The sequence below is a fragment of the Pithys albifrons genome, chromosome 14 (assembly GCF_047495875.1).
Source record: "Pithys albifrons albifrons isolate INPA30051 chromosome 14, PitAlb_v1, whole genome shotgun sequence".
NCBI lineage: Eukaryota > Metazoa > Chordata > Aves > Passeriformes > Thamnophilidae > Pithys > Pithys albifrons.
In genome coordinates, this window is record NC_092471.1 from 7342815 (window position 1) to 7370104 (window position 27290).

The 27290-nt window shown below is 42.7% G+C and overlaps 1 protein-coding gene across 2 annotated transcripts; it reads left to right on the forward strand.

The window, feature by feature from the left end:
* Positions 1-12831: 12831 nt before the first annotated feature.
* Positions 12832-26547, forward strand: MOSPD1 (motile sperm domain containing 1). 2 transcript variants are annotated; one of them, XM_071569125.1, is made up of 6 exons: positions 12832-12975; positions 18321-18577; positions 18744-18819; positions 21514-21737; positions 23667-23828; positions 26211-26547. In XM_071569125.1, the coding sequence occupies exons 2-6, from the start codon at positions 18424-18426 to the stop codon at positions 26240-26242; spliced, it is 648 nt and encodes a 215-aa protein (XP_071425226.1). In that variant the 5' UTR covers positions 12832-12975; positions 18321-18423; the 3' UTR covers positions 26243-26547. The 2 variants fall into 2 exon arrangements, with proteins under 2 accessions (XP_071425226.1, XP_071425225.1); XM_071569124.1 differs by lacking the exon at positions 12832-12975 and adding an exon at positions 13188-13306.
* The last annotated feature ends 743 nt before the right edge of the window (positions 26548-27290 follow it).

Below are 27290 nucleotides of genomic sequence, written 5' to 3' on the forward strand. Positions count from 1 at the left end.
TGAAAGTAACAATTTACCTCAGACAGCAAGGAAAAACAAACAAACCAAAGGAAAAACCAGAAACTCCACCTTGAATTCACTCGATGTTATTTTTAAAAAATAACAACTACATCAAAAGATTTTATATGCAACATTCATATGAAGGACAAGAATTTTGAATTATGATCATGTCCACCCATTTATTAAGAAAAAAAATAAGGCTGCAATAGTGCTAATTCTCTTCCAAACATTTGCAAACTTCAACTATTCCCTATTCAGCCAAACCCATTGTGTTTGCAAGGAAAATCCAACTGAACTGGGAGCTTGTGCCAGCTGTTTCCCATGTCACACAACATGCTCATTTGTTACCCCAACACTTCTCCAGCCTTGCACAATGCACTCTCTCCAGCACCCACCGAGTCAGGGATGGGCAGCTTGTCCGTCGCCCCAAGCCCTGTCCCTCTGCCATCCCATTCCATCTCCCTGTGCCATCTCCCTTTTCCTCCCAACACACATGTCCTGCTCCCTTGTTTTACCATCCTGCAGAAAGGCATAATAGAAAGAGAGGAGAAAGCAGCAGAGAAAGGAGAAAGGAAAGGACATGGTACATGGTGGGCAATCAGTGCTGGTCACAGACTTTACATATATACAAGAAATGGAACAGGATTAGAAATTCAAGAGGGAAGACCACAAAAGCCTAATGACAGTCTAGCACAGTAAAATGTGTGATGAGCTGCTGGTGACTCAAGGTTTCCACAGATCTGGTGTTCTTAGCTTTGGAGCATATTAAAATGAAAAATATGAGGCAAGTGGTACACTTACAATAAGGCAAGAGGGTCCTCAGTTGTTTGGCACCCCTGCTAAGGTGGGTCTCCCAGGGAGAGGGTCACTGAGACTGGACTGTGTCCTTCAGGGGTTTCTCAGTGCACTGCCTGGGGTTTCCTACTTAGAGCTCACAGCCCTAATCATAGAATTGATTGAGTTGGAAAAGACCTCCAAGATCATCAAGTCCAACCCTTGGTCCAACTCCAGTCCCTTTACCAGATCATGGCACTCAGTGCCACGGCCAATCTCACCTTAAAAACCTCCAGGGATGGGGAATCCATCACCTCTCTGGGCAGGCCATTCCAATACCTGGTTACTCTCTCTGGAAAGAATTTTTTTCTGATCTCTAACTTAAATTTCCCCTGGCAGAGCTTGAGCCTGTGCTCCCTTGTCCCTTTTGCTCTTCTCCAGTTGCTCAGCTTTTCTCAGTGCTCACACATATTAAGGAAAACAGACAGGAGAGACATTACAATGCAGGAGAACATATGTATAGAGGCAAAATAAAGAAACAAACCTTTGAAAAGTGGTTGTGAAAAAAACCAAGCATAAATCAGAAGAAAAACAAGCACAGAGAAGTGCAGTACTACAAGGTTGCTGTTGTTCTCTAGGAAGAGCGTCCATGGCAGAAAATGCATAACTTAATGCATTGAAACCCTAAATGACTCCTTGATACACATAACAGGAGCTTACCTGAATCATGTCCCAGGCAAAAACAGTCACCTGATAAAGCTACAGTGACCATAAAAATAGAAGTTACTGGGTTTTTTTTTAAATTCAGAAATTAGCACTAAAGAGAGTATTTAGCCATCAGACTACTTAAAAAACAAACAAACAAACAAAAAACCAACCAACAACACAAACATCATAACAATATATTACATCTCAGTGCATTGAGGCACAACACTCCAGAACTGTGGAAACAAAGGGAAAATTAGCCTCAGCCTTCCAAAGAGTATTTTAGTGAAACACAGACGTTTCAGTTAATGGGCTTTGACTGTGGGTATTTTAGCTCTAGGCAGTCTTGCCTTGTGCACTTTGAGCTTAATTCTCTGAGGTATCAATCACTTGAAACTCCAGATGAACTCAGGAATATCAGCAGCTGATGCCTAGTCAGAGTCAGGCCCAGCTGCCCCAAAATGATTAATCAAAGAGGCATTAAAAAATGTGGATCCACCAAGGCTTTGACAACCAGGAGTTCATCTGTAATAAGACTAAGAGGGCAACCAGACCCTAAATCCAAGGATATTGCCCGCCATCACTGACAGAACAAAAAACCAGAAAATACAAAGACTTTTGTCCTGCTAGTGATATCCAAACATGTTATTTTTCAGATGCAGCACAAGCTGCAACATGCAGTGCTGCTGCTGGAGGCAGGGCAGTCCCTGGGCCTGCAGGACAGCACCTGTAGCCATGTGGATTGCGGCTCCTACAGGGAATGCAGCTGGGGCCAGTGCATTCCTTGCTAATTAAATACAGTCCCAGGCTGCCAGACAGTTACCCCTGCAACCTTCCAGGGCCACATTTGCAAACCTCTGGTGGAATAAAGGATGTGTGGAGTGCTTGGAAGGTAAGTAAGGTTAAATTTAAAGCCTTGCTACATACCAGATAGAACCATAATATTTTTCTTACTTGTTTACTATTTTCAAGCAAAAGCAGTAAAGACTGTTAGTCTTGCAGAGTCTCATAAAGCTGTCCTATGGACCCTTGGCCTCCAGACTCCAGGACTGGCATATCCACAGCACCACAAGCTCTGAGGAGCTGGTGATGTGACAAACAGGGAGGGCAATAAAACAAGGTAGGGCAGTGCTGCAGCAGCACCACAGAAAATTGCTGTACTTGCTGCAAGTGTAACATGGAGACTCCTGCAGTCAGTGCAGCTCTTTGTGAAAGTATAAAATGAGAATCTTATCTTTTTCAAAGCTTTCCTTGAAACACTATACAGAGGTGCCTGTGTGCAAGCATTATCCTCAGCTGCTCCTTTCCCAGCAGAGAGGCTAAGAGTGCTATCTGATTTCAGAGTCTGGGGCTACACTCTGCTCTCTGTCTCTAAGTGGAGCTTTTCCTTAACACCATTAAAACAAAGCCAGCCCATCTAAGAAATGGGACTCTGAGAACAGTGGACTTCGGTGGTTTGTTAACTCTTCTTTCCTCCTAGGTTTGCCTTCTCATCAGAGCCTAATCATTAGCTTTACAGAGGTACAGAACACTCACATTACTCAGTCAGGCAGCTGACAGTGGCCACATCCTGCCAAAATCTACTGATGAGGATCTAAACAAGTCTGGTAGAAATCCTCATTTTATGATTACTCTCCAACCAAGAAAGCAGCTGGGAATGATTCTGCCACTACCAGATCTTCCCACACACCCTGCTTTCATCTTAATTTTTATTCATAGGAACATGCAAATTTCCTGTGACATGGGCTGGAAATTGCTTCTACTGCAGTTCTAAAATACTTCAGAGGATTTCAGCATCAGTCACCACTATGTCACATAGGCCATAAAACAAATTTTAACAGACAATAATGGAAAAAAATCCTGAACCAAGAACAAGCACAACAAACATACAGAGAAACTCAGTCTCCCCTCTGGAAACACTATTGTTTCCTGCTGCCAAGGTCAATGAAGCTACAAGAAAACTGTTTCAGAAAGCCCTGCAGATTTATGTGTGCCGATACTCCACATTGTTAGTTCTGAAGATATTTTAAGAACAGTTATGATCAGAAGTAGGCAGGCCTTAAATACAGCAGCTGAACAAAAACTCTGTGGGCTTGAGTGACAGAGAGGCCAACCTGCTGCTTCTCCAACAGGATCCCTTTCCTTTTGAATCTTGGGAGAGAGGGACAAGTGTGTCACTTTTTGAAAACTCAGAGAATAAAGGATGAATTTCTGGCCTCAAAGGCTGGGGACTATTTGCTGCTTCTTCAAGGGGACCCAAACTTTATGCAGTGGCTTAAGCCATCCCAGGGGTCCACCCCAAGATCCTGCAGAGTAAGGAAAGAATGTCCAGTTAAAACCAAGTGTCACCAGATGGGAAGAAGCTTCCCAGATGAGCTCAGATCTTGTTTAGGGTCATAACAAATTGAAACCCTTCTACCCCCCACAGTTATGGGCATGTCATACATCTCTAGTAATAATTAAATTATTAGTTTGTGTGAAAATTGAGGCTTTGGTATCTCAGCAAAAACTAAAGGGGGGAGCACAAACAATGAGCAAGACTGAGCAACAGTGACGCTTTCCTGTTACTTGTGTGGTTGCCAATATTTTGGTTTAATGACAAATATTAAACCCAACTGTTAGCAGTCAGATAAACCAACTCACATCCAACGTGCTTCACATGGTGTGGGTATTTTATTCTCATTCACTGAGGGAGAAATCAACATCTAATAAGTAGGAGCCAAAGGCACACTTGTCATTGAAAATCACCTTGACTGCTGTGTGCCCCCATCCCCAGTCAGAATAATTTGTACTATTACTTAGAAGTTTGTGGGTTTTTGTTTTTTTTTTTTAAATTGTACACCCTCTGCCTTTTTAATTTAAGTTAGGTGATATTTGCAGACTGGTATTAAATGATTTACACAGGGCAACAGAGGGAACCAAAGGCAGAAATGAGAGCAGAACCTCCATTTCCTTACTTAAAGTCATGAGTTTAACCACTCTCCAGTGCTGCCTCCTTTACTGAAATAGTAAAGTCTAAGTACAGGTGGTTCTGATGTTCAGATTATATGATCCCAGCCTTCCTCTTTTGTTGCTGCTCATTCATCCTTTTTATGTAACTGTTGCCTTAGCTGTGAAACCTGTAAAGGTCAACCTAACTGTAAACTGTATTACTGGGAAGACTTATCAAAATTGTGGACAAAACATGCAAGGTTGCCACCCATTTCCTTGGGTTTTTTTGGAGAAAGCATGTTGGTAACATTATTCCAAACACAACTGCTTTAGTGAAAATACTTTTGCAGCCAAACTTAGAGCTAAGATTGGGCCTGCAATACAGGGAAGCTGTAAATAAACGGCACAGTCCTGCTAATGACTGTACAGAGGACAGAAGGAAGGTCAGATGGCAGTGCTGTTGTTTTCAATGAATTCTGTGGATCTGATTTTATCTTCCATTGCTATAATTTCAGTGGTATTACTTTACTGACTTATAATATAATTGAAAGTATCCCAACCATACACTGTCTTAGTAAAATATTTCTTGTGAGTGTAGTAAGACTTTGGTGATTTATCCATATTATTACAAAAAAACACAAAGAAGCTAAAAATAAGAATACACAAGTGCAATATGTATGTGGTTTATACCTAACTGAGCTACTAGAAGTGTTGTACTGGGGAAAGGAGTGACCCAGGGCTACACTAGGCCAGGAGTTTTATGAGGATCTGTGCTTTGCTTACTCTGGAAACACCTTTCCTAGCAAACACCCACTTTTACTGTAATGAAAAGCTTCAAGCAATCAATAATTTTATCAAAATTTTGTTTCAGAGGAAAAGAAAAACCTCTGAGATCATCTGGTATCCTGTTTCAGTATTTTTCTCCACAAATTAATTTTCCTGTGACATAAAGCTCAGTGTTATAAACACTGCAGTGCAAGAAACTCTAAATTAAAACACATTTCAGTTTATCTACCATGGTTTTATTTTCTGAACACTGCAATTTTACCCCAAATAACAACTAAACATCACAAAAACAATGGAAGACACCTCTCCCTCCAGCATTCATGGTGGAATTTCCTGCTTTTTTCCTTTTCTCCCTGGAGTGAGGTGGGTGCAGAACTGCAAGGAGAACGTGGCAGGAAGGCTGCTTTTGGGGTTCATTTTCCATGTGGATTTGCAGCTTGGGCTGGTGTCCCCTCACTGTCCCCGTGCTGTCTCCCAAGCTGGTGTCTGGCTGGGCTGTGGTCCCCAGGCAGAGCTGAGGAGGAGGTGGAAGCAGCATGTGAAAATGCAGTGGGAAGCAAAGTGGGCCATGGCGATGGCAGCGGGAGAGAGATGGGGATGGCACAGTGGGAAGTTCCCACAGCAACCACTGCACAGGCACAGCCTGACTCTGAGCGTGGCAGGAAATTTTGAAAGAAAGGTTACAAACTTCAAACAGGCAGATTATGCTCCCCTCAGGTTGCAGGTAGGTATAATTTAGATGCCCTTGCAAAGAAACCATCACCCCTGAGCTGAGCCATCCCTTGGGCTGCCCTCAGACTCCTTCAACCACCACAGGTCTGTGATTAAACCCCAGGTTTTGCATCAGTTGTCCTGCCAGTGCCAGTGGAAATCTGGGAGTTTCACTGCTGTCCTTGTCCCTGTGGCATTTTCATGACTTTCACAAGGGTGGTTATATCTTAGAGTCAGTCATTACACCAAAAAAAGGAAATTCACTTAAAATAAATTTAGTTATGTTTGCATTTCAGAATAAATATAAATTTGTGCCAGAGCTGATGTGGAATGAGACAAGTGTGTTGGTACAAGCCTGCACATGAGACAGTCACAGATGATTGATATGATGATTGATACTATAATTTAGGTTTTCATGCAGTTTAAATGAGCACTCAATTCTGAACCCTTTAATCACAAAGTGGCATTTCATCTCAGGAGTAGCCAGCTGTAGGTCAATAAAAGAAAGACTGCCCAACAGGAATAGGCAAAGTAGGTTGAGGCCTCCAAAAAAACCCAGATCAAAAACATTGGTTGAAAAATGAAATATTAATATGGGCAAGGTTTCCAACTAAATGTTTCCTTTGGTATTTGTTCAAGTGAATGTTATACCTCTAGTGGCAGGAGAAGTGAATTATTTAGCATAATGACAATGGAAAATTCAGACTACAGTTAAGTAGTTTCTACATCTTGGCTATAGGTATGTATATACAAAAATGTGTGTCATTTTTTGAAAAATGAAATCCTAAATCATCCTGTCTGTAATTCACTCTGCTCAAACCCTGAGAGTCAAGCTAGAGACATGAGGAGGCCTTTCCAAGTTAAATACAGTAATTTGTCAAGGCGAAATGACAGAGCACAGGCTGCCATGCAGTATTCAGATGCATCCACAGCTTCTGCTGCAGTTACCAGATCTGGCCATCACTTCCCCTCAAAGGAAAGCTTATACAAATGCTAATGTACAACCCGTCCCTGCAGGCAGAGGGAAGGCAATCTGCAGGTTGCAGCTGCTGCTCTGGCAGGGAGACACACAGCAAGACTGGTTTAGGCTGTGACGATGCTGGGAGTCAGTCTGTGGACATGTCTCCTCCCAAATCCAGCTGTGTTGACAGCACAGTCCTCCCCCAGTCTGCCCAGAGGCTGGTGAGCATTGCCCAGCAAGACGTTGCCACCCCTCTGATCTGGATATACTTGTTTGAGCAGTCCCTAACCTATTTCAGTGAAAATCAGCTGGGCCAGCAAACTCCTATTGCTTTAAAATGTTAGGCCATGGTTGCACAGACATTTTTCTTTTCCTGCAAAGGAAGTTACAGCTATTTCTACTCCCCTGATCTTTGGCTACCCTTTATGGGTCACTACACTATTTTGTCTATTTTTATAAACCTAAGTTGTTGGGGTTTTTCCAAGTCAGATTCCCCCACTCTCCTGATTCACTTAACTAAACATCTGTGCCAACACAACAGAGGAGATGGTGAGAGGTCAGAAAAAATGTCCTGGGAATCCCTACATCAAATTTGTCTTCAAGATAAACATCTTGAGGAAACCATGGTCTATACTCCCTAAACCCCTTCATAATTTGGCCTTTGGTAAACTACATGACTAGAGTTACTTTAGAATCACAGAAACAATGATCTCAATTTCTTGCTAGTGTCACACACTCCAGGTCCACCAAATTCAGTACGATCCCCACAATCAAAGGGTTGTTTTGGTCTGGACTTTCATGTAAGTAATTCAGCATGTGGCTGTTGCTGAGATGAACCCTCCCATACAGTTTGGAATATGCCCAAGACAGGTTCCTTCTAATGCCTGGAGTGAAAGGCATCACTATAATACCAGATGGAGAAATAAACCCTGACCTCTGTGTGTACAAATCAGGCACAGGTGGGATCTGTGCTCATGGCATCTTCTTTGAGCCCAGTGCATGTAGATTATCCACAATCCAAGCTTCTCATTGGTGGCAGCAAAGCCCAAATCCAGAGCTTTTTGAATTTCCAGGTTAGAGCTCAAGTCTGGTCCAGTTGCCACCCAGGTCTCTCTTTTCTGCAGCGTGTTTACAACTTACTAAAGGCTGCACAAACTAAACATGAGACCATCTGCTTAGCAGCAACAACAGTTCCTTGTTCTTGAGTTCTATCCTTTTCAAATTCCTTGTCTTGGTCCTGCTGATCATAATAAGGAACGAGTTCAGCAGGAAGGACAAGTGTTCTCCACTGCAGTTTCTAGCAGCCCTGTGAGGGAGCTGGAGCCTGCCTTGGCACCACGCTCAAGAAACAGAGCGTGCAGTGTGGAGCTCTTCGGAGGGCGGCCAGGATCAGAGGGAGAAGGACAAACGGTACCAGCTTTTAACAACAAATCCAAATATCAGGGCAGGCATTTGCTGAGGTGATAGCAAAGCTGCCCTGCCTCCCCTCCCACCAGCTGCACAAAGACTCAGTAAGTCGCACACGTAGAACGCTTGTGCAGCCAAGGTACAGAATGGATTGTACTAAGTGAAGCTTTTAATAAGATTTTGATAACAATGATTTTTATGTTAATCTCCAAAGAGTTTGCTTTTGTAACATATAACTGATAAGCATATAATCTAGTTTTAATTTAATCTCTGCAGGTGTTTCCCAATGGTAAATGTTAAATTTTTATTGCTTCCTTAGGCAGTAATAATAGGGAAAATGTCTGTAGGGCTCCCACCATCCATTTGTATGCAGATAGCATCATATTTTATAATAGCTGTAAATCTGACAGGATAGACTCTTACTGTTGAGATGATATTATAAATATGTGTCAACACTGAATAAACATCTTTGAAAGGAAAATAAAATAGAGATGTTATTAGAGGTCTAATCAAACAACCATAACTGCTTATTTATAAGAGATGTATGTGCACATCCTTGGAAAAGACTAGAGCCCATGCTGGGTTTGCAGCTTTCCAATGAGCAGGACGCAGAGATTCTCAGCAGGGTCCTGCAGACAATGCAGAAATAGATCCAACACTTCATAAAGATGATGTCTGTCTATAAACCTCTAACTGTTTGTTCTCTCTGAGGTTTCAAAATGATTATAAATACCTCAGTGTCTAAGACTCAATTATGGCTTCTCTCATACAGCTGAGGGAGCACATCAGGAGCTCCCACACAAAGAACCATAAGACACCAAGTACAAGGAAGTGAACCCTGATATCTGTCTGAAGTCTAATGCAAGCACATTTTGGGCAAAATTCACTCAGTATCAGACCTGAGAGGAACTTGATGCCTTAGATCTTACACTGGCCTTATTTGTTGAGCATGCATGAAACCTGCTCTTGTTGACATTTAGTATTTTAAAGACAGCTACACTTCAGGCTGTATTTTCCCCAAATAACATTGCCTGTTCTGCAGCAAATGTGGCTCTCTGGCATGCTGTGCTCACCCTGTCCATAGGCACATGTCAGAGAGCTGAGCTAAAGGACTCCTAAGGTGGAAGTGGCTTGGCTCCAGCTGGTGGGAAGAGAGAGCTTTGAGTTGTCTTCACTCTCCTGTATAGGCATGCCCAGAATGGGATTACATTTTAACAGAGGTCTAGATATTTCCTCAACGGTGCTTAGATATGTGGCTCCCAAGGTCCACATCATTAGTCATAAAAACAAACAGTCTAACCTCTGACACAAAAAATACACACTAGTACATCTAAGTTCCCAGTGACAGGGAATGGGAATACAGCACACTGCCACTGGAGGGGGGAAATTTGAAAAGCTGCCACATAAGCAAGTAAAAAAAAAGTTTTTACTGGTAAATTAAAGTTACGAGAACAGCTTGGACAGTTTAGGTTGAGCAATTCTTGCTTCTATTGTAAGTCAGAACATGTATGCTGCTTTAAGGTGGTAGTTTGGATGCAGTAATTTGTTTCTTCTGTCTTTTAAAGCGAAAAAGGTGTCTTTTATGAAGACTTAGTTTTAGAAATTGGTATTAATTAGAAAGAAAATTCATTTTCTACAAAAAGACAAGATAAAAACAACACAACATGGGCGTGAATGGAAAAGCAGATACGTCACTTGGAAAAAAGCAGATACATCATTTGCTCAGTGTCTTCAAAGCCTGAGAGGATCTGCCATGTTGTGCCACAGAGAAAGGAACTGTCCAAGAAAACAAAACATCACATTAAGAATATTCACTATTGAGAACTAAATGTATTACAAGCTGTTGGTACGATTCAGATATATAAAGTTTTTCACTCTCTCCTGTGTGCTCACTCCTTCTTTTCCTATCAGACTTTGTAAAAATACAATTTATTTTGTGCAACTTCTTCAGACTGAGGATTCATTAGAGGAGGTCCCTCGTGAAGTGTTTGCAGTCAGTCTCTCCAACTGCACAACCACCACACGTGTGCCAATGTTCCAGGCCTACTGGGAGAGTAGTAAACACAGAACCCTGTGCCATGCCCTCTGTATCTAAATGCTACACCATGTCCTTCTGCCGTGGCAGATAAAGTGGAATTTTTTGCTAATCAAGTATGAAAAAGTACAGGAAGCAGGGAATGCTGTGTTTCTCATAACTTAAGAAAATCTTCTCCATGATAAATGAGTTGTGAATCCCCCATATAAAGTATTTAAACAGATGGATAATCACCACAGCAACCAAAACCACCACAGAGTCATTCGGGAGCATTCCCTGTCTGCACACTCCACTCTCAGGTTTCGTGCTGTAAGGAGGCAATATTTTATGTAACAGAAGACAAGCCAATGCTTTTAGGTAGCTCCCAGTGATTTCTAAGGTAGGTGAAAAATCAGAGGACCAAACATTAGCTACAGGAACAGCATTTTTTTACGCCTCAGATCACACTTAAGGTGACCTGACAAACTTGTTGCAGACCCTTTGTTGCATCTCATGTGTCTGCTCCTTTGCATCTGTATTTCTGTCATCTTCTCCATCCACATTTTCTTCTCTCATCTTTTCCCTGCTCTACCAGCATGACAACAAGGACTGCAACCTCAATCCACCTATGATCCCAGAAATAATTAATTACTTGGGCAGAATAAAACAGCCCAAAAAGAAGAAAAGGAAAGAAACAACCACCTAATGAGAAAGGAGAGAACTTTGCACAGATCTGAGATAATCCCAGTTACTGGCACACAAGGCAGAGTCTCCATCTCCCACGGCACAGCCTTCCCACAGCACACAGAACGTGGGCACCCTGCACGAATCCTCTCCATCATTTTCCATCCCCCTGAGGCAGTCGAGCCTTGCTGTGAGGCAGGGGAAGAGCAGTGGGATGGTGCCAAGCCAGGCTTTGTGTGTGCCCTAAACCAAACAGCTCTGGGGTTTTTTAGCCTGTGTCAGTGCTTGTTCCACAGCGATGGCACACATGTACCTTTAGGAATGTCTGGGATGTGCAGAATCTCTCCTAAGGGCACGTTACTTGTCAGGGATGGGGGTTTGTGCTCTTCAAAGTGAGAGGCACCAGCAGCAAGGACACCACCGACTCCTACTCGCACACATACAGGTTTTCACACTGAATTTGAGTTAACACAGGCTTTTAAAATCATAAAATAGCCTGGAAACAAGCTGCAGTGATGGATGGGTGGGAGAGGAAGACCAGCATGATTCCTGATTTTCAACAGGTGGATGAAATGTTATTAAAGCAGAATGAAGTTGGATCCTCGGAAACTTGCAGAGGGAGATGTAAAACCTGCTTTTGGAGTATCTGAACTTTCTTTATAAATGAGCTGGATGAACGGGAAAATATCCAACGTGGCTAATTAATCTGCTTCTAAGTCCAGTACTTTTAAATTTTGTTTTTTCTAATTTGATCATTCTGGGTATTATTAATTTGAATAGTTCTGAAGCATGTTTATGTCTGCTGCTTGTCCTGAGATAGGTTTCCAAAATCAAGAACATCCTGCATTGGATTAATATCCAGTAAAAACATAATAATGTCCTGAATGTATCCTGAGAGGCTGAAGTCTGGTAGTCTGTTTAAAAAGAAGAATTCCAGTTTATTTTTAAACATGTAAAAATCTGAGCTAATTGGCACTCACCAAGAAACAAAAAAACCCCCCTATTTTACCAGTTTTCAGTGCATACATTTTCAGAAATTCTGACAAGATTATAATATCTATTTATAATAATTTAACAGCATTATGTAATTCATGAATTCTTAATGAACTACTAGCAACCATTAGATCTGCAGAAAAAGGTGAGCGATAATATACACAACTTGGGTAAGTTAGAAAATACATTTTTTACAATTTATTTAACGTCTTCCATGACTTTAAATAGACAAAATATGTTACTTCCTGCCCTGGATTGTTTCACGGTATTATTGTGACACACTCGAGGGTGTTTATTTCACCACTGATGTGTGTCCATTCCACCGGTGGGTAAAACCTGGTAATGAGCAAAAGATTTTGCAATCCTGGTGACTGGATGGCTCAATATAAACCTTAATTATCCACCTGACTTGCAATGAAAACATTCTGCTGCATTAATAATCTTGAAGTTGAGGATGATATTGGGTGGTGATTATGTATGGGTTTGTTTTCATTATAGAGGGTTGAAAAGCCGAAGTTGTGAAGAAAACCAAAGGAAGATTATATAGTGGGTAACGCACAAAATGAGCTGAAGTCCAGAAATATAATTTAATGAAAACACATTAAGTGAATAAGAGGAATGGAGAACAAAGGTAACAGGATGATATAATACATTATCACAGAATCACAGACGTTGAGTTGGAATGGACCCACAAGGACCATCGAGTCCAACTCTTAAGTCAATGGCCCACATAGGGATTGAACTCATGACCTTGGCATCATTACAACCAAGTTTTAACCAACTGTTTACCGAGATAGTGTGTCCCGTTTAGGCTGTGCTGCTGCACAACCCGCAGGCGCGACCGAGCTGCCCTTGCCCCGGCTGTGCCTCGGGCCGTGGAGACACCGATGGGGCCGCGACCCGCCGGGACACGCTCGGAGCGCAGGGAGGGCGCAGGAACCCCCGGACGGGCTGAGCCCTCGGCAACAGCGCGGTGAGCTGAAGGATTGTTAAAAACACGTTCCCGCAGGTGAGGAACGCCGGGCCGGCTGTGCTGCCCGGGGAGCCGGCGGGGACGGGCCGGGCCAGCACCAATGGGCCAGGGGAGCGTTGAGGGACACCCGAGGGGCCGTAGGAGCGGCGAGAGACCCCCGCGGGACCGGGGCAGTGTCTGTGCCCGCCCCACTCCGGATCCGGCCCCGGGCACCCCGAATGGCGCCGGGGGAGGGCGGGCTGCGGGCGGGGCGGTGACGCGGTGGCGGCGGCCGATCGGTCGGTCGGTCCCGGCAGCCCCAGCGCTGCCCGCAGTGACGGGCGGACAAAGGGGCGCCGCGCCAGCCCCACCGAGCGGCCCCGGACGGGTGAGTCGGGCTGGGGGAGCCGCGCCGGGCACGGGGCGGAGGCGGCGGAGCGCAGGGACCGGTGCCGGGGCTGTCCTGCCCCCGCTGCCCGGGCTGGGCCTGCGCTGCCCGCGGTGCGGACCGGGGCGGCCATCCCTGCGGGCCCGGGGGCGCTCGGCGGGCGGGGGAGGGCTCCGGGCAGGGCCGGGCTTGGTGCGGGGGTGCCGGGCCAGGCTGGGCCGAGCCGTGCAGGAGGGGCCGGGCCGGGCTCGGTGCGGGCCGTGCAGGGGGTCGGACCGAGCCGTGCGGAGGTGCCGGCCCGAGCTCCGTGCGGGCTGTGCGGGGGTGCCAGGCTGTGCCGGGCCGGGCAGAGCTCGGTGCGGGCCGTGCGGGGCTGCCGGGCCAGGCTGGGCCGATCCGTGCAGGGGGTGCCAGGCTGTGCCGGGCCGGGCAGACCTCGGTGCGGGCCATGCCGGGGGTGCCGGGCCGGGCTCGGTGCGGGCCCGGCAGGACCGGGTCGGCTGCGGGAGGCGCCGCTATCGCGCAGCGGCCCCGGCCCCCGTGGCTGCTGCTCCTCCCGGAGAACAAAGAGGATCAATTAGGAGGTGCAATTACCGACGGGCCCTGCCGGCCCCACGAGCAGAGGGAACGCCTTTCCCCGCCGCTCTCCCACAGGGTGTCCCTCTGTTTTCTGAGCCGCTTTTGGGGCCACGTCGTGCAATGAGCGTGTAAAAATCAGCCCGTTCAGTGCGTTAAACACAACCCGGAGGTGGGAAAGTAGAGACTAAAGGAGATGTGCCCTTGAAATTCTTGCCTTAATGGATCAGAAGCAATTCACAGCTGTTATTTCATGTTTCACAGCTTTTGCATGCCTCTTGGTTGAATTTGGATATTTCGGTTTGTTAGTCACCTTTTCAGCGTTTAAAAACATGAAGGAAAAAATAATGTGGTCCTCATAAATTTTGCTGTCAATATCAGCATGATTTATGCATGTTGTAGCCATCCATGCTAATAGGGAATGCTCCAAGACTGTTTCATTTTGCAGCATCCTGGAGACAGTTCCTAATTACGTTTCTCATCACCCTGAGAGGGGTAAACGGCAGCAGCTTTGCAAAGTCTCACAGCAGTTCTGCCAGTTCAAATGGGACCGGCCTCCTACTGGAATATCTTGCAGAATATGTGCCTTCCTAGATCAGTAAACTGAGGTGAGGTTAACCAACTAGCTCAAGGTCATGGCGTGTCAGTGACAGAGTTAGCAATAATGGAATCCAGCCATCCTGGCTGCTGGGGCTGTTGCTCTCCTCGTTGGGCGACTCTCACAAATAATTGCAGGTAGTTTAAACACTGGTTTGCGTAAGCACATGTTGAGGTCTTCAAAACATTTTGGAGAAACAAAATGTTAATGAGTCGGCTTCAGATCCCGTGCTGCATTTGCATGTATCTCAAAGTGATTGCTCGGCTTGACGCAGGAGGGAATTTTGAAGAAGGCTTTGTGGTTTATTTTGTAAATATGCACTCAAAAGGCATCAGTTTTGCTGAGTATGTAGTGTAGAAGGGCTTGTGTAGATTTAGGGGGGTAGATCATGAGTTGTAGCAAAAATAGATTACACTGTAATTAGACAATTTTTAAATGAAGAATGTGGACACAGTGACTGTAAAGAGGTTTTCTTCTGAATAAAGTGTTTACCCGATGACATTCTGTAGAGTTATTTGCAGTTGTTAGGAAGAAAAACAACCAACAAATGCACTGGGAATCCATGGTGATGAGGCTGTTGGAAGTTAAAATGGGAACAAAAAACTTCCTCAGCTGATTTATTTACTCAGCAGATACTTGTTAAGTAAAAGCACATCACGATTGGGGTTATTTCCGACCCTGGAGAGAAGTTCATGTTATTCTCTGTCGAGTTAAATTTATGAAGAAAGATATTTCAAAGGAAATGCTGGCAGATCTGTGCTATTGTGACACCAACAGTATATATTTAGTAACTTCAAGGAGGAAAGATCCTTATTATGCTGAGAAAATGCAAGTGACAACTGTTTGTCTGGACCTCAGGGAGCTCTGGGAAGCTGGTGCTGTTCAGGTGTTCCGCGCCGGCCTGGCCTGTAACCAGCCTTACCTTCGACAGGTCCTGCTCCTTCAGGAATTTCATCAGCAGTGCTGGGAGAAATCCATCTGTGCAGCACAGGTCACAGAGCTGAGACCACAGATCTGGGTGTGATGCAGATTTATGTTGTGCAAGTAATCATGGTGACTATTGACTGCAAAATTTAGTGGTCATGGTGCAGAAAAGGGATAGCTGAGTTTCTTTTAAATGAACTGGTGGGGGGACGTGACCTTACTGTGACCCTGAGAGCTGCTGTGGGGTTCATCTGGGCAGGGAAGGTGTGGTTACACACGTTTTGTCTGTAAAACTGTTTGCAGGTTCTCGTTGGTGTAAGAGGTGAGCTGTTACCAAGACTAAACTGTCCTGTCTCGCCAGCACATGTGTGGTTTATAAATCAGTCTTTGGGCAAAGTGCTCTCACTGTGCCACTCGGTGACATGGCCCAGCAAGGTGACTTCCAAGCTAAAACTGTTGCCTCAGAAAGGATTCTGGTTGCTTGCTTAGGAATCCAGAAATTTATACCCTGAATGACACTGCTGTGTCAGCAAACATGTCTGCTCTAGGCCTGGGTCTGCCAGAAGTTCCTTTGGCCAGTTGGGGTGGGAGCTCCCCACCCAGCCAAGTTAAATAAGGAAAGGAAGCAATAACGGGATGTACTTTTTTAAGATTGGTGCCTTTCTGTGTGCAGGTTGTGGAGTCCTGGGAGGCTTGTGCACTGCGTTTTCATGGATGTATAAGAAAAATGAGCCTGTTGAAAGGCTTAGTGTCCAAACCCCCCACTGGCACTGTGGGGGTTTGGACACTAAACACTTGCCACTGGTTACACTGAATAAACTGGAGATATGGTATGAACTCAGGATTTGGAATGAAACATGCAGTGTTTAAGTAAAACACTAAAGCATTCAAATAATACTGATTATTATAAATAACATTTGAAAATTTTATTACATACAGTCACTCAAGATATGTAGCAGTACCTTGCTGTTGGTTGTGTGGCAGTTTAAAACATTTATTTGGAAAAAATCTCTATCCCTGTATTTCTGTTACAGACAATGTACACAGTGTAGATAAGTATGAGAATCAAAGATTCTGACGTATTCTTATTGCATACTGTATTGAGCTACCTTTGGTTAAAAAAATTAAATAAGTCTTAATCTTCTGCCTATGAGAAGCATCAAAAGAAGTTATTTTGTGTTCCTACAAGCTGGCAGTTTTTCCACATTAGCTCCTCACACAGTCTTAATATGTTTGAATGGAACAATGAACCTCACTTTGCAACAGTACATAAAGTTGTTCAAGAAATAATGGTTACACTTCCTGCACAAAGTCATTCCAGAGTTTGTTGATTCTTCTGAAACAAAAGGGATTCACCTAAATCTAAGAAGCACTTACAGAGCCATTTATTTTTCTAGTCTCTTCTTAATAAGGTAACAGAACATCAGCTTGGAACAGTATCATTGGGGATTTGTTTTCAGAATATTATTAGTAGCATTTCAGTGAAGTGGAAACAAACCTGTGCTCTGAAAAGAAACTGGATCATGGGGAAAGACGTTCCAATGAGATCCATGAATTTAAATTCTACAGGGACAATTTAATGTTTTAATAAATAAATTTGAAGGCTTTGTTTGTAAATAAGAATCAGAACCTGTAAATGTGGTGGTGTGACAGATACGCTCCAGCAAACACATGAACATGTGTCATGTTTCAGGTATGAAACGTGTGTCTGAAGCTTGGAAATGTGATCATCGTGATGTTTAGAAGGCAGAAATAAGCATTTGGTTTTGATTGTTCATAACGTTTGGGCTTTTCACTATTAGAAAGTTCAGAAACGAAATTTTTCAAGGTGCAACCAAACCAGTTTGTTTGACTGGAGAACCACTGAAATGTACCTTGTTTATAAAGCTTCATTGGAAGTGGAAATGACAACTAATGAGTCAGTGGGAACTTTTTGTTCTTTTAGTATTTTCTACTATAAAGTTAAATCTCAAAGGACGTCTTCAGTTTGATAATTAACCTACAAGAGCTGCAGTAAAATGTGATGTTCTTGGTCAGGGGGAAGACTTTGTTCTGTCATGTGTCAAGGCAGTGGTATGTGTGCTGAGGAGTTTGGCCTTAATTTTATTTTATGAATTACATTTGGCATTGTTGCTTGATTGGGTCATGGATTCTGGTTTTAGTTTGGAATGTCACTTAAAATAAAACAGAACTGTGGGGGTGGCAGAGGGAGAATTGCAGTGGTCGCTCTTGGGTTGGAGGCAGTGATGACAGAACACCTGATGTCTTTTTTAATAAAATAGTAAATCCCAAGTCTGTTTGGTGTTACTCATCCCAGTTATGTTTCAATTCATTGCCTGTAACTACCGTGCAGTCCTAACAGAAGTTCAGTTTAAACAAGACATGAAGGTGTTCCCATTCCTTTGTTCTGAATCTCTGGGATTTGACATACCTGGTGCCTGGCTGAGCAGATACCTGAGTTGTTATTCCTCATCCAGGGAAGTCATTCCTGTGGAAAGGTTCCTGCCTAAACAGTGACTCCTGCTGCTTAAGTCACATTTCCTCATTTCTGCTCTGGTTTTTCTTAAGTGTTGGTGTCTGAGACAGGGCTGGGATATCTGTTTGTTGTTGTTGTTTGGCTTGTGTTGCAAAGACACAGGATAAGCAGCCCAAGTGCTGGACTGGGCCCCAAATGCTGCCTTGATACACTGAAGAGGTGCTTATGCATTTATTTTATAGCAGTTTGTTAAGTAGATTGAAACCCAGTGCAAATCTTTTTTCCAATTTCAGTATTTTTGAAGGCACATAAGTAGAGGGAGATTCATCATCAAGCATCACGTTTTATATTTGTACACCTTTGTTGACTGCCTGAGTTTAGTATAGACTTATGGAAATAATCTTCTTGCCTTTTCTCTTTTTTCCCATTTTTTCCTTTAGAATTGCCAAAATGCTTTGGAATTCTTAAACGCTTCAAAAACTGAAGTCTCTGAGGATTCAGAATCATAAGAACACGAGAAGCAGCAAGGAGGATTCAGTGCCAATGCAGCAACAAAAAAGACAGCCAGAGTTAGTGGAAGGAAATCTTCCTGTTTTTGTTTTTCCTACAGAACTTATATTTTATGCAGATGACCAGTCAACACACAAGCAGGTGTTGACTCTATATAACCCCTATGAGTTTGCCTTAAAATTCAAAGGTGGGTTTCTTAGGTTAAGTTCTATTTAAGGGTTAGTTGGTGATCTTGAACAGTCCAATTATAATTCATGTAACAAATTTCTGTGACACAACCAAATTCATGTCTCTATGAAGTTGGTGAGAGGTTAATTCATGATTTGTTACCACTCCTGTCCTTTTCTTTGCAGTTCTTTGTACAACCCCAAATAAATATGCGGTGGTTGATGCTACTGGTGCAGTGAAGCCTCAGTGCTGTGTTGATATGTAAGTAGAGCTTGGTTGGGTTTATTTCTATTATATGACATTTTATTATCTTGATTTCTTTTATTAATTAAGAGGTTGTAAATGACAGTATGCATAGTATAAAATGTAAGTTGGATAAAATACAATATTTTCCTAATTTCCTGTGTACTTATGGCTGTCTGGTTTTTGCTGTTCTTTCACTCCAAGGCAGAGGCATTACAATATTGGAGATATTTCCTCCTTTATTTTTGTCTTTGGGCATAAATAAAGTGCCAGCAAATGCATCTCATAGTGTAGTTTGTGAGTCAACAGTGAGAGTAACATGAGCCTCCTCTGAGTGCCTTTTTGTTAGAAATAACAAGACCCCCAGGGCTGGGATTTCTGTGTAACAAATACTTGTTTGTGGATTGGTAAAGGGGTTCTACTGAGCATGTTTTCCTGGGCCGTGTCTAATAAAGGTACTTTTGTGTACCATTCACCTTGAACCTCTTGTTGTCAGATCTCTGTGTCTCCCCTTTACTTGTTCCTCTTCTCAGGTCCCAGCCCAATAACTGACAGAATAAGGAGTTTGATCAATGACCACAGTCATGGACAGGGTCTGCAGGCTGCTGAAATTTGGAGTAGAGGAAATGTATAAGCTAAACTAGATCAGCTTTTTTTATCTTGCATTTGCCACGTTATTGCTGTGCTGATGTGCAGATACAGCTGAAGAAAGTGTGAAATACCTAAAAGAGGAGACTGAACTTTTTGAATAGAAATTTTTCAAACTGTAAAACACCTTCTGGAATCTTTAGATAACAAATGGCAGAAAGCCCCACTATTGAATGATCTGCCTTTTGTCAGATAAATAATACTGTGCTTGAGGAATGGCTCTCTCCTGTAGACTGTTTTGCTCAGGTGTAATTTGAAAAATTCCATGGACTCACCAAATAGAAAGGAAGTTTAAAACACAGAACTAAAAAGTTTCAGTGGTCCAGGGCATCAATATACCAGTGGGTCAGAATATACCACTGTGTCAGTGAACTGTTCTGGTCCTTAGCAGACATTAACCAAATGTAATCAAAGCTTGTGTAAATCTTAAACAAATGTCTTTTATTAAATAAAGGAAAATAAGACATACACATGTTTCAAGGGGACTTTTTTGTGCAGCAAAACCCCCACCCCATTCCAGGGGTTGCTGTCTCAGGGCAGTGTTTACTGCCAGGATATGAGCAGTACTATGCAAGTGTGGCCATTTGCCAGATAAACAGATATTCTACAGAGCTTCCAATTATGCAATGGCCTCTAAAAAGAAACAGGAGAATGTATCTGTTTATAAGGGTCCACAGAAAATCTCTCTGCTTGGCAGCAGATACATGTGCTCTGGCACAGTGTTACGTAAAGATCCTGTTTAGGTTGGTATTTGGTACCACCGTACTAAGAGTAGAAACACCAACTTAAAGGAAGTGTTAAGAGTCGACATCAGTTGATCTCTGTGCTGATATGCTGACAGCTGTATGAATTAGGGTTGTCAGAGGGAAAAAGCTTTTGGTTTTAGTAAAGGCAGTTGCCCAGCCAGCACTTGCCTTGCTGGAGGGCTGTCATAAGCACACCCATTTGCCTCTAAAGTGACGTAAAACTCGGTATATCACTGCAGCCTTGTCACTGGGGGCATGACTTGGTCTCTGTTTGCCTCTTGAATAGTCTATTCAAACCAGATACCAGTTGCAAGCACTGGCTACGTGCTAATGCTTGTTGGTATCTTGATGTGATACAGTTGCTTTAAATGAAGACTGAAACAAAAAAATCCGCCTCTTTCTTGAAGCAATTTTAAAACTACTGTCCTGTATTACTAAGGGTGCAGTAATTTTTTCCCCTCATGACATGGCAACCCTTTTGAAGCCAAATTTGTAGGTATTTTTTCAGATTGGCTATTGTTATCTTAAAAACTTAGATTAACCTTGGAAAAAAATGTTTGGAGAAATAATTGAAATCTTTATTAACCCTAAGAGCTGATACCATTTCAAAACCTAAATGTTCTAGCTTTTTAATGCTAGACACATATTTTTGGGATGAATCACAAATGCAGAGAGGAGGCAGTTGAACAGAGCACTGCTCAGAGGTCTGTTTTGCCTTTGATCAGTGCTATTTTAAAACTGTGCCTTTTATAGGTTCCAAACATGCTCCTAACAGTGGGTTTCTGATTTTGAAAATCCCTAGCTGACTCTTGTCCACAGAAGGAATGAGTTTTTCTTCTGAGAATGTAGAATTGTAAAGCTTTGAGCCTGGTTTCCTCAAAAACCTGGATTTGAGCTTGCCAAACAGCTGACCAAGTGTTTGGCAGCCCTACTTTATTTCTTTATTTCCCTGTCTACTCCTGTCCCCTCATACCTTCTAAAATCGTTGGCCAGCATCAAACAATTTTGATAAACTGGTGTTTCATCAACTGGCAGCTCAGTCTCAGACTGAGGCAAAGGTGGGTTGAGATAAAGAATTAACTGTTCTTTTTGGCCAGCCAATTGGAGATTTTATATTTGGGAAATATGAAGAGTAGAGAGAAGGCAAGATCAAATCTTCAGGAACACTGGATGATGGAGGAGGTAATGGGGCTTTGGATTATTGCAGTTTATCTGTGGGGGGGGGAGAGAGGGCAAACTTGGTGATGTAGGATGTAATTCCACAGCAGACACGGTTCTTATTAGCTCATCTGTTTGGAAATGTTGTTTTTCTCTACAGTGTGATTCGTCACAGGGATGTTCGGGCTTCTTACTACGGTGTGATAGATAAATTCCGTCTACAGGTGTCTGAGCAGAGCCAGAGGAAAGCATTAGGGAAAAAGGAGATCATTGCTACTCTGCTTCCATCTGCAAAGGAACAACAACAAAAGGAAGAGGAGGAAAAACGAATAAAAGAACACCTGGCTGAAAGTGTCTTTTTTGAGCAGACTTCGTGTCAACCAGGTAGCTGAAATCTTTTACCCCTCCTGTCTTCTGATTCAGTTTTGAATAGCTCAGTACTGGAAAGACTAAACAAAAATATTTTTTTTAAAATATAGGCATAAATAAATCTGGAAAGAATTGCTTTTACTTAACCTGTAAGACTGTTCTCTTTATCGCTGGGGGATGACGTACCCAGGACCCCAAACTATGGCTGTTCTGTTTATGCTGCCTCGATCAATCCAGACTCTTTGCTGCCCCAGTTTGCCTGTCATACCTTGGAGGGAGCGTCCTCCCTTCCTCTGGAGCAGAAGTCCTGAGACAGCCAATGGGAATTTATCTGCCAAAGGATGGTAGTTATTTTTTCCCTTGGGCTCTTTCAGAACATATGCCCCTTCTGAGTTTGTTCCAAACCCTTAATCCCCCATTTCCTGATGAGCAGGAGTTATTGCCAAAACATCTTCTAAAGTGCTCCTTGTTCTGCGCCCTCTCCTTTGTCTGTCCCCCAAGAAAAGAAGAGCACAGTTGGGAGCTGAAAACTGCGTGTTTCATACGTGAGGAAGTGAATCAAGTCTTGGGCAAAACCCAGGCCAGTTAAATTGAAGGGGTCGGATAAAAAGGATCAAGTTTTACCTGAATTAAATCTAAATTGATTCTCAACAGTCGACACTACTGTTATTTTTACTGATTTATACTGTAATGTTCTTATCACTGTTCCATTTGTCATTACAACAAAAAAAAAATCAATTCCAGAAAACAGGTGAACCTGATTGAGACTGATCTTGTGAAAACAGATCTGCTTCACTACTTACACAGAGTTTGTTGGCTGATGAAATACCTTTTGCTGGAAAAAACCCTAATGATAGATATTAGTAGGATACACAGTTAAAGAAAACCCATGAAGATCTCTGGACTCACAGAACAAAATGTTACTGTGATAGTTGTTCCAGGACAAAGGGTTTGAACAATCTGATACTGGTTTTAATTAAAATGCTATTTCTCTGCTTAAGAACCTTGCTGACTACATTATATTGTGTAATTACAGAAAAGCAGTAAACAAAGCAACTGCATTCTTTGCATGTAACCTGCAACCTGGAAGTAACAGATTTACGGAATTGAAATAGAAATATTGCTGGTCACTGAGGATAGAAAAAATTATAAAAACATTAGCTAGTTTCCAGTGGGACTTACGGATTTGGTTAGAGGTATTCAGCTAACATGTTAACAGCTCTTTTCAAAGATGACACAGTGGGCCTTTGAGTAGGTTCCAGCTGTTAAAGTGCAGCACAATAAAGAGTATGAAGGACTCTTTATTGTCTGTGGTTTGCATTTCCTTATTCTGGTGATACTGGACTGTGAGAGTGGTTTTTAAAGGAATATTCAAATTTTACTGATTGGTGGCATCTAAAGTGGTTCTGTTGGGTGCAGCCCTTGAATCCTGTAAGAAGGGGAACTCATCTGGCCCAAGAACCTGGGCTCTTGCTGTAGGCAGGTTTTGTTCAGGAGGTGTAAGCAGTTACCTGCCTGTGCAGCTCGTTTAGGTGATCTTTTTTAACTGATTACTAATCACTGAGGGGACATACCAAGGAGTGGAGTCAGGATGCAGAGGGGGAACATCAGGCATTGCTGAGACATCCAGCTGTCCTGGTGTGTGATTACACAGCTGTAGTATAGCTGGGCCTGGCAGGCTCTGCTCCTCCAGAAGGGAGGGGTTTGGGAGGTCTTGTGCAAACAAATTCCAGCATCAGAACAGGGAGCAGCCTCCCCCACTGCCAAATGCAGAAGGTGTAGAAGGGGGGGTTTAACAGTCGTTTTCCACCCCCTCCAAACTGCAAAGGGAAAGGAAGAATCTCGTGATTTTACAGCTCCAACACACTGCAAATGTTTTTGCACAATATTTAACATTTATATTGGTTAGATGTTGTTACAACTGGTACTGTCTTGCTCTCTCAGAAAACAGAACTGCCTCGTCGGGACCGAGTTTACTCACAGTCTTCCTGGGAGTCGTGTGTGTGGCAGCACTAATGCTGCCTACATCGGGGGAAATGGAATCCCTGGTGCCTCTCTACCTCCACTTAAGTGTGAATCAAAAGTTAGTAGCTGCTTATGTTTTAGGTGAGTACTTTGGGGTTTGTAAACGTTTTCTTGCAGCTTCTGTGAGTTTGGAAAACTTAAACTGTGTTTTCCAGTGGTTTCAGGAAACGGGATGGAGACAAAAGCACCACATTACGTTTTGTTTTGCACCTCCACTTATATATTAATTTGCAGCCATGGTAATAGCAGGGTAAATTAGTTATTGTAAGTGTTTTAGACCAGATTTGAGTTGATACTGATTACATGCAGGCCCCTGCATGTTAATTTCACCTTCATTTGATGATGAGCCAACCAGAGTCATCTGCCAACACAAGGGAATGTATGTGCTGTTTCTTACTCTTGTATTGTAGTAGTTACTCTGTTGCAGGAGGTAGGGCTCTTGTGTTACTATGTTTCTCCCTCCAGCCCTATGTAAGGTTTGTAAGGCTCCATTCTCGCTTCCTTCGTGATGAGCAGTTGAAATGTGTAGCAATAAGTTACTGTCAGTCCTCTCAGACCACTACTGTCCACTGTCCTTCCTGATTTGTACCTTGCTTCTACATTAGCAAGCATAGAGAAGTTGCACATTTCATTTGTTATGACTATTTCTCTATAACTGTTTCAGATTTGAAGAACAATCACACTAACTCAATTCTCCTGTCCCAGTACGTGACAGAAATGAGGATTTACAGGAAAGGAGCTAGGCAGCCTCAGACTGATAGCTAGAGGTGAGGTAGTGATGGGGAGAGTGCAAGTTCTTGACGGTTCGGGCACACTCAGCTGACCCACAGGTCAGTCTGCTGAAGCAGTTTGAAATCTCACTTGTGGCTCTTTGCCCAAGCTGATGCTGATGGACTCAGATCAGGACCTTGCCGTAATCCTTACTCTGCTTTTGTCTCTGCTTTTGAAAATTGCTCCAGGTTCTGCTAGTGCCAACTGCAGTATTAAACCATTTGGCTTTACACATTTACAACAGCTGAACCTGCTTCTCGCTTCCCTGTGAAGTTCTGCCAGGTTCTGGTTCCTTGGTGTTCCTTTGGCATATTTAGTGTTCATGGACAGATTCTTTTGTGTGCAGCTCTTGCTTGTGTGGAAAGCTGATGGCTCTAGAGAAGATAAAACCACTTTCTTCCACAGGGAAGTACAACTGGATTGTGGATGGCTTACTCAAAGAGGGTTTGTTATAAGGCACCAACTGGGCTATATGACATTTGAGAAGTATTTGATTTACAGAAATGAGTTAAACCCTTTATTGCCTGAAAGTCCCTGTGCAAGTGGTACAGGCTGTCCTGTGGCACCCTCCAGAAGCCTCTGTTGTTACTCTGCAATGATGGAATTAATCCAAATTAAGGCCTTTAGCGCTTGTGGTAGCACTGGTTGTCTGAGTCAATACAGACCTTAAGAAATAGCTGAACTGTAATTCCTGTTTAATGGGTAAATGGGAAGGCAGCGTTACAGCTCTGTTCTGTCATGCTTCTGTCTTCACAGTCTTCATAAAGTAAATAATTTAAATCACTGTGTGGTGGCAGGAGAGTAAAATAGTCTCAGAAATGTCTTTATCCATGGTGAGATCTGTAGGCTTCAGCTGAGCCCTCTGCAGTGAAGGGCTGTTACACTGACATCATCTGAGCCTGCGGGAAAGTGAGATTGCCCAAGAACTGATAAATTATTATTGTGATGTTACATAAGGCTGGAATTCGAGGAGCCTTAATGTTCTTTCATATACCTCCCTTGCCTTGTGCAACATAACCCATGGCTAAGAACTTGCAGATTTGTACTTTTCCGTGTATCAGCACATAATTAAAGTGAACTTTTCAGTGTTTCATGAGTAGGTTTATTAGTCCCACATTTCCTGCTTTCATCTGGTTTTGTTTTTAACCTCTATCAGAGCAGTTCTTTTTTTCCCCTCCCTCTTTAAAGGTCACAACAAAGAGTCTGTTGAAAGCTTCCTCTGCAGACTGACAAGGAAGCTTAACATCTCTGTATAAAACTGGTCTTTGATCAGTTATTCTGCACAGAGCAGAAAAGAAGTCTTGGAGCCTTCAACTAACCTGCCTTACTGATGATTCAGCATTTGAATGACACTGCCCATAACTGGCCCCCATGAAAACTGGGGTTTGGGTGCCAGGGTTACATTACCTAAGTCAGAATCTCAGTGTGAAGATTTTCCAGTACCAAGATCAGTAATTGCTTGGAGTATTTATAGCTTCTTTGACAAGATAAACTGCACTTCAGTTTTGGATTTTGACTACATCAAAATTCAGAGCAATACTTCTAATATTTAAGTGAAGTGTATGTATAAATGCATTCTGCGTGTATTTACACACTTTTACCTTGTTTTCTGGGCTGTGACAGGGTAAACTGTATTTTAAACGTTTTATTCAGTGCAGTTGAAGTGTTTAGTTCTTAATTCTTGTCTTTCAGGTCTCATCACCATGGTTATTTTGAGAACATGAGCAATGAGTTCATAGGATGTCAAACACCTTACTGTATATTCACATCATGAATGTGGACTGCCTTTTACTCCCATTTGGCTCATTAAGATGCTAGCAAAACTGTTCAGTGATTTAAGATACCTTCAGAAGTGTAATATATTTTAACTGTGTATAATAAATGAAAGACTCAAAGCACTTTGCGGTGCTTCTGTAACAGACAGCTATGAAATGTTCAGTGATACCTGTGAAAATAATTTGAAAAACTTTTATATCTACGCCTACTGTAAAAAATCCTTATTAAAGCAACATTTGTTATTTTTAGTCTATGTTCACATCAGTGCGTGATCACTATAAAAGCAAACTGTCTTCTGTAAAACGTTCTTTTGGTTTGTGGTTGTACATGCAAGGCTGGCACATAACACTTCTGTATTCAGACCAGAGGGGTCAGAGTCATGACTGGTCATTGAAGAAAATGAAAAAGTCCATCAGTGAAACTATGAAATAAACCATGAATTTTAGGTGAAGAAGTAATTCTCAAATTTCTTACTTCATCATTACCAATATATCATTGAGTGCTCATTTTCTTACTTGGGGAAATAATTTCTGCAAGGGCCATTTTGTATCACAATTGCAGACAATAAAATCAAGTTCTGTAATCAGATCCCTTCGTTTCTTAGGGCTGCATGGAACTGACAATAACAGGAGTTGAACTCACATTGCACACTAATAAAAAAATTCACCCTTTTTTGTATTTTAGAGACCAAACTAAGTCTAGCAGCAAGGGCATTTCTCTACACCATCCCTACCCCCACAGCTACCACAGGGACTCCTTTTCTGTCAGAAAATCCTGCTCAAGTACCAGTTTCATATTTGAGGTGAACATTTATCTTGTTTCATGGAACAGGTATTTCCCTTCATTTTACATTTCATTGCTGAGATGTTAATTTTAAAAGGGCAGCTATTACTGCATTTGATTCATAAGAGTTCTATAGAATATGCTCTGATACAAATAAAACACTTGGAAATGAAACCTTTCCCCCTGCATGTTATGGGTCCCCTTTCTGCTTAT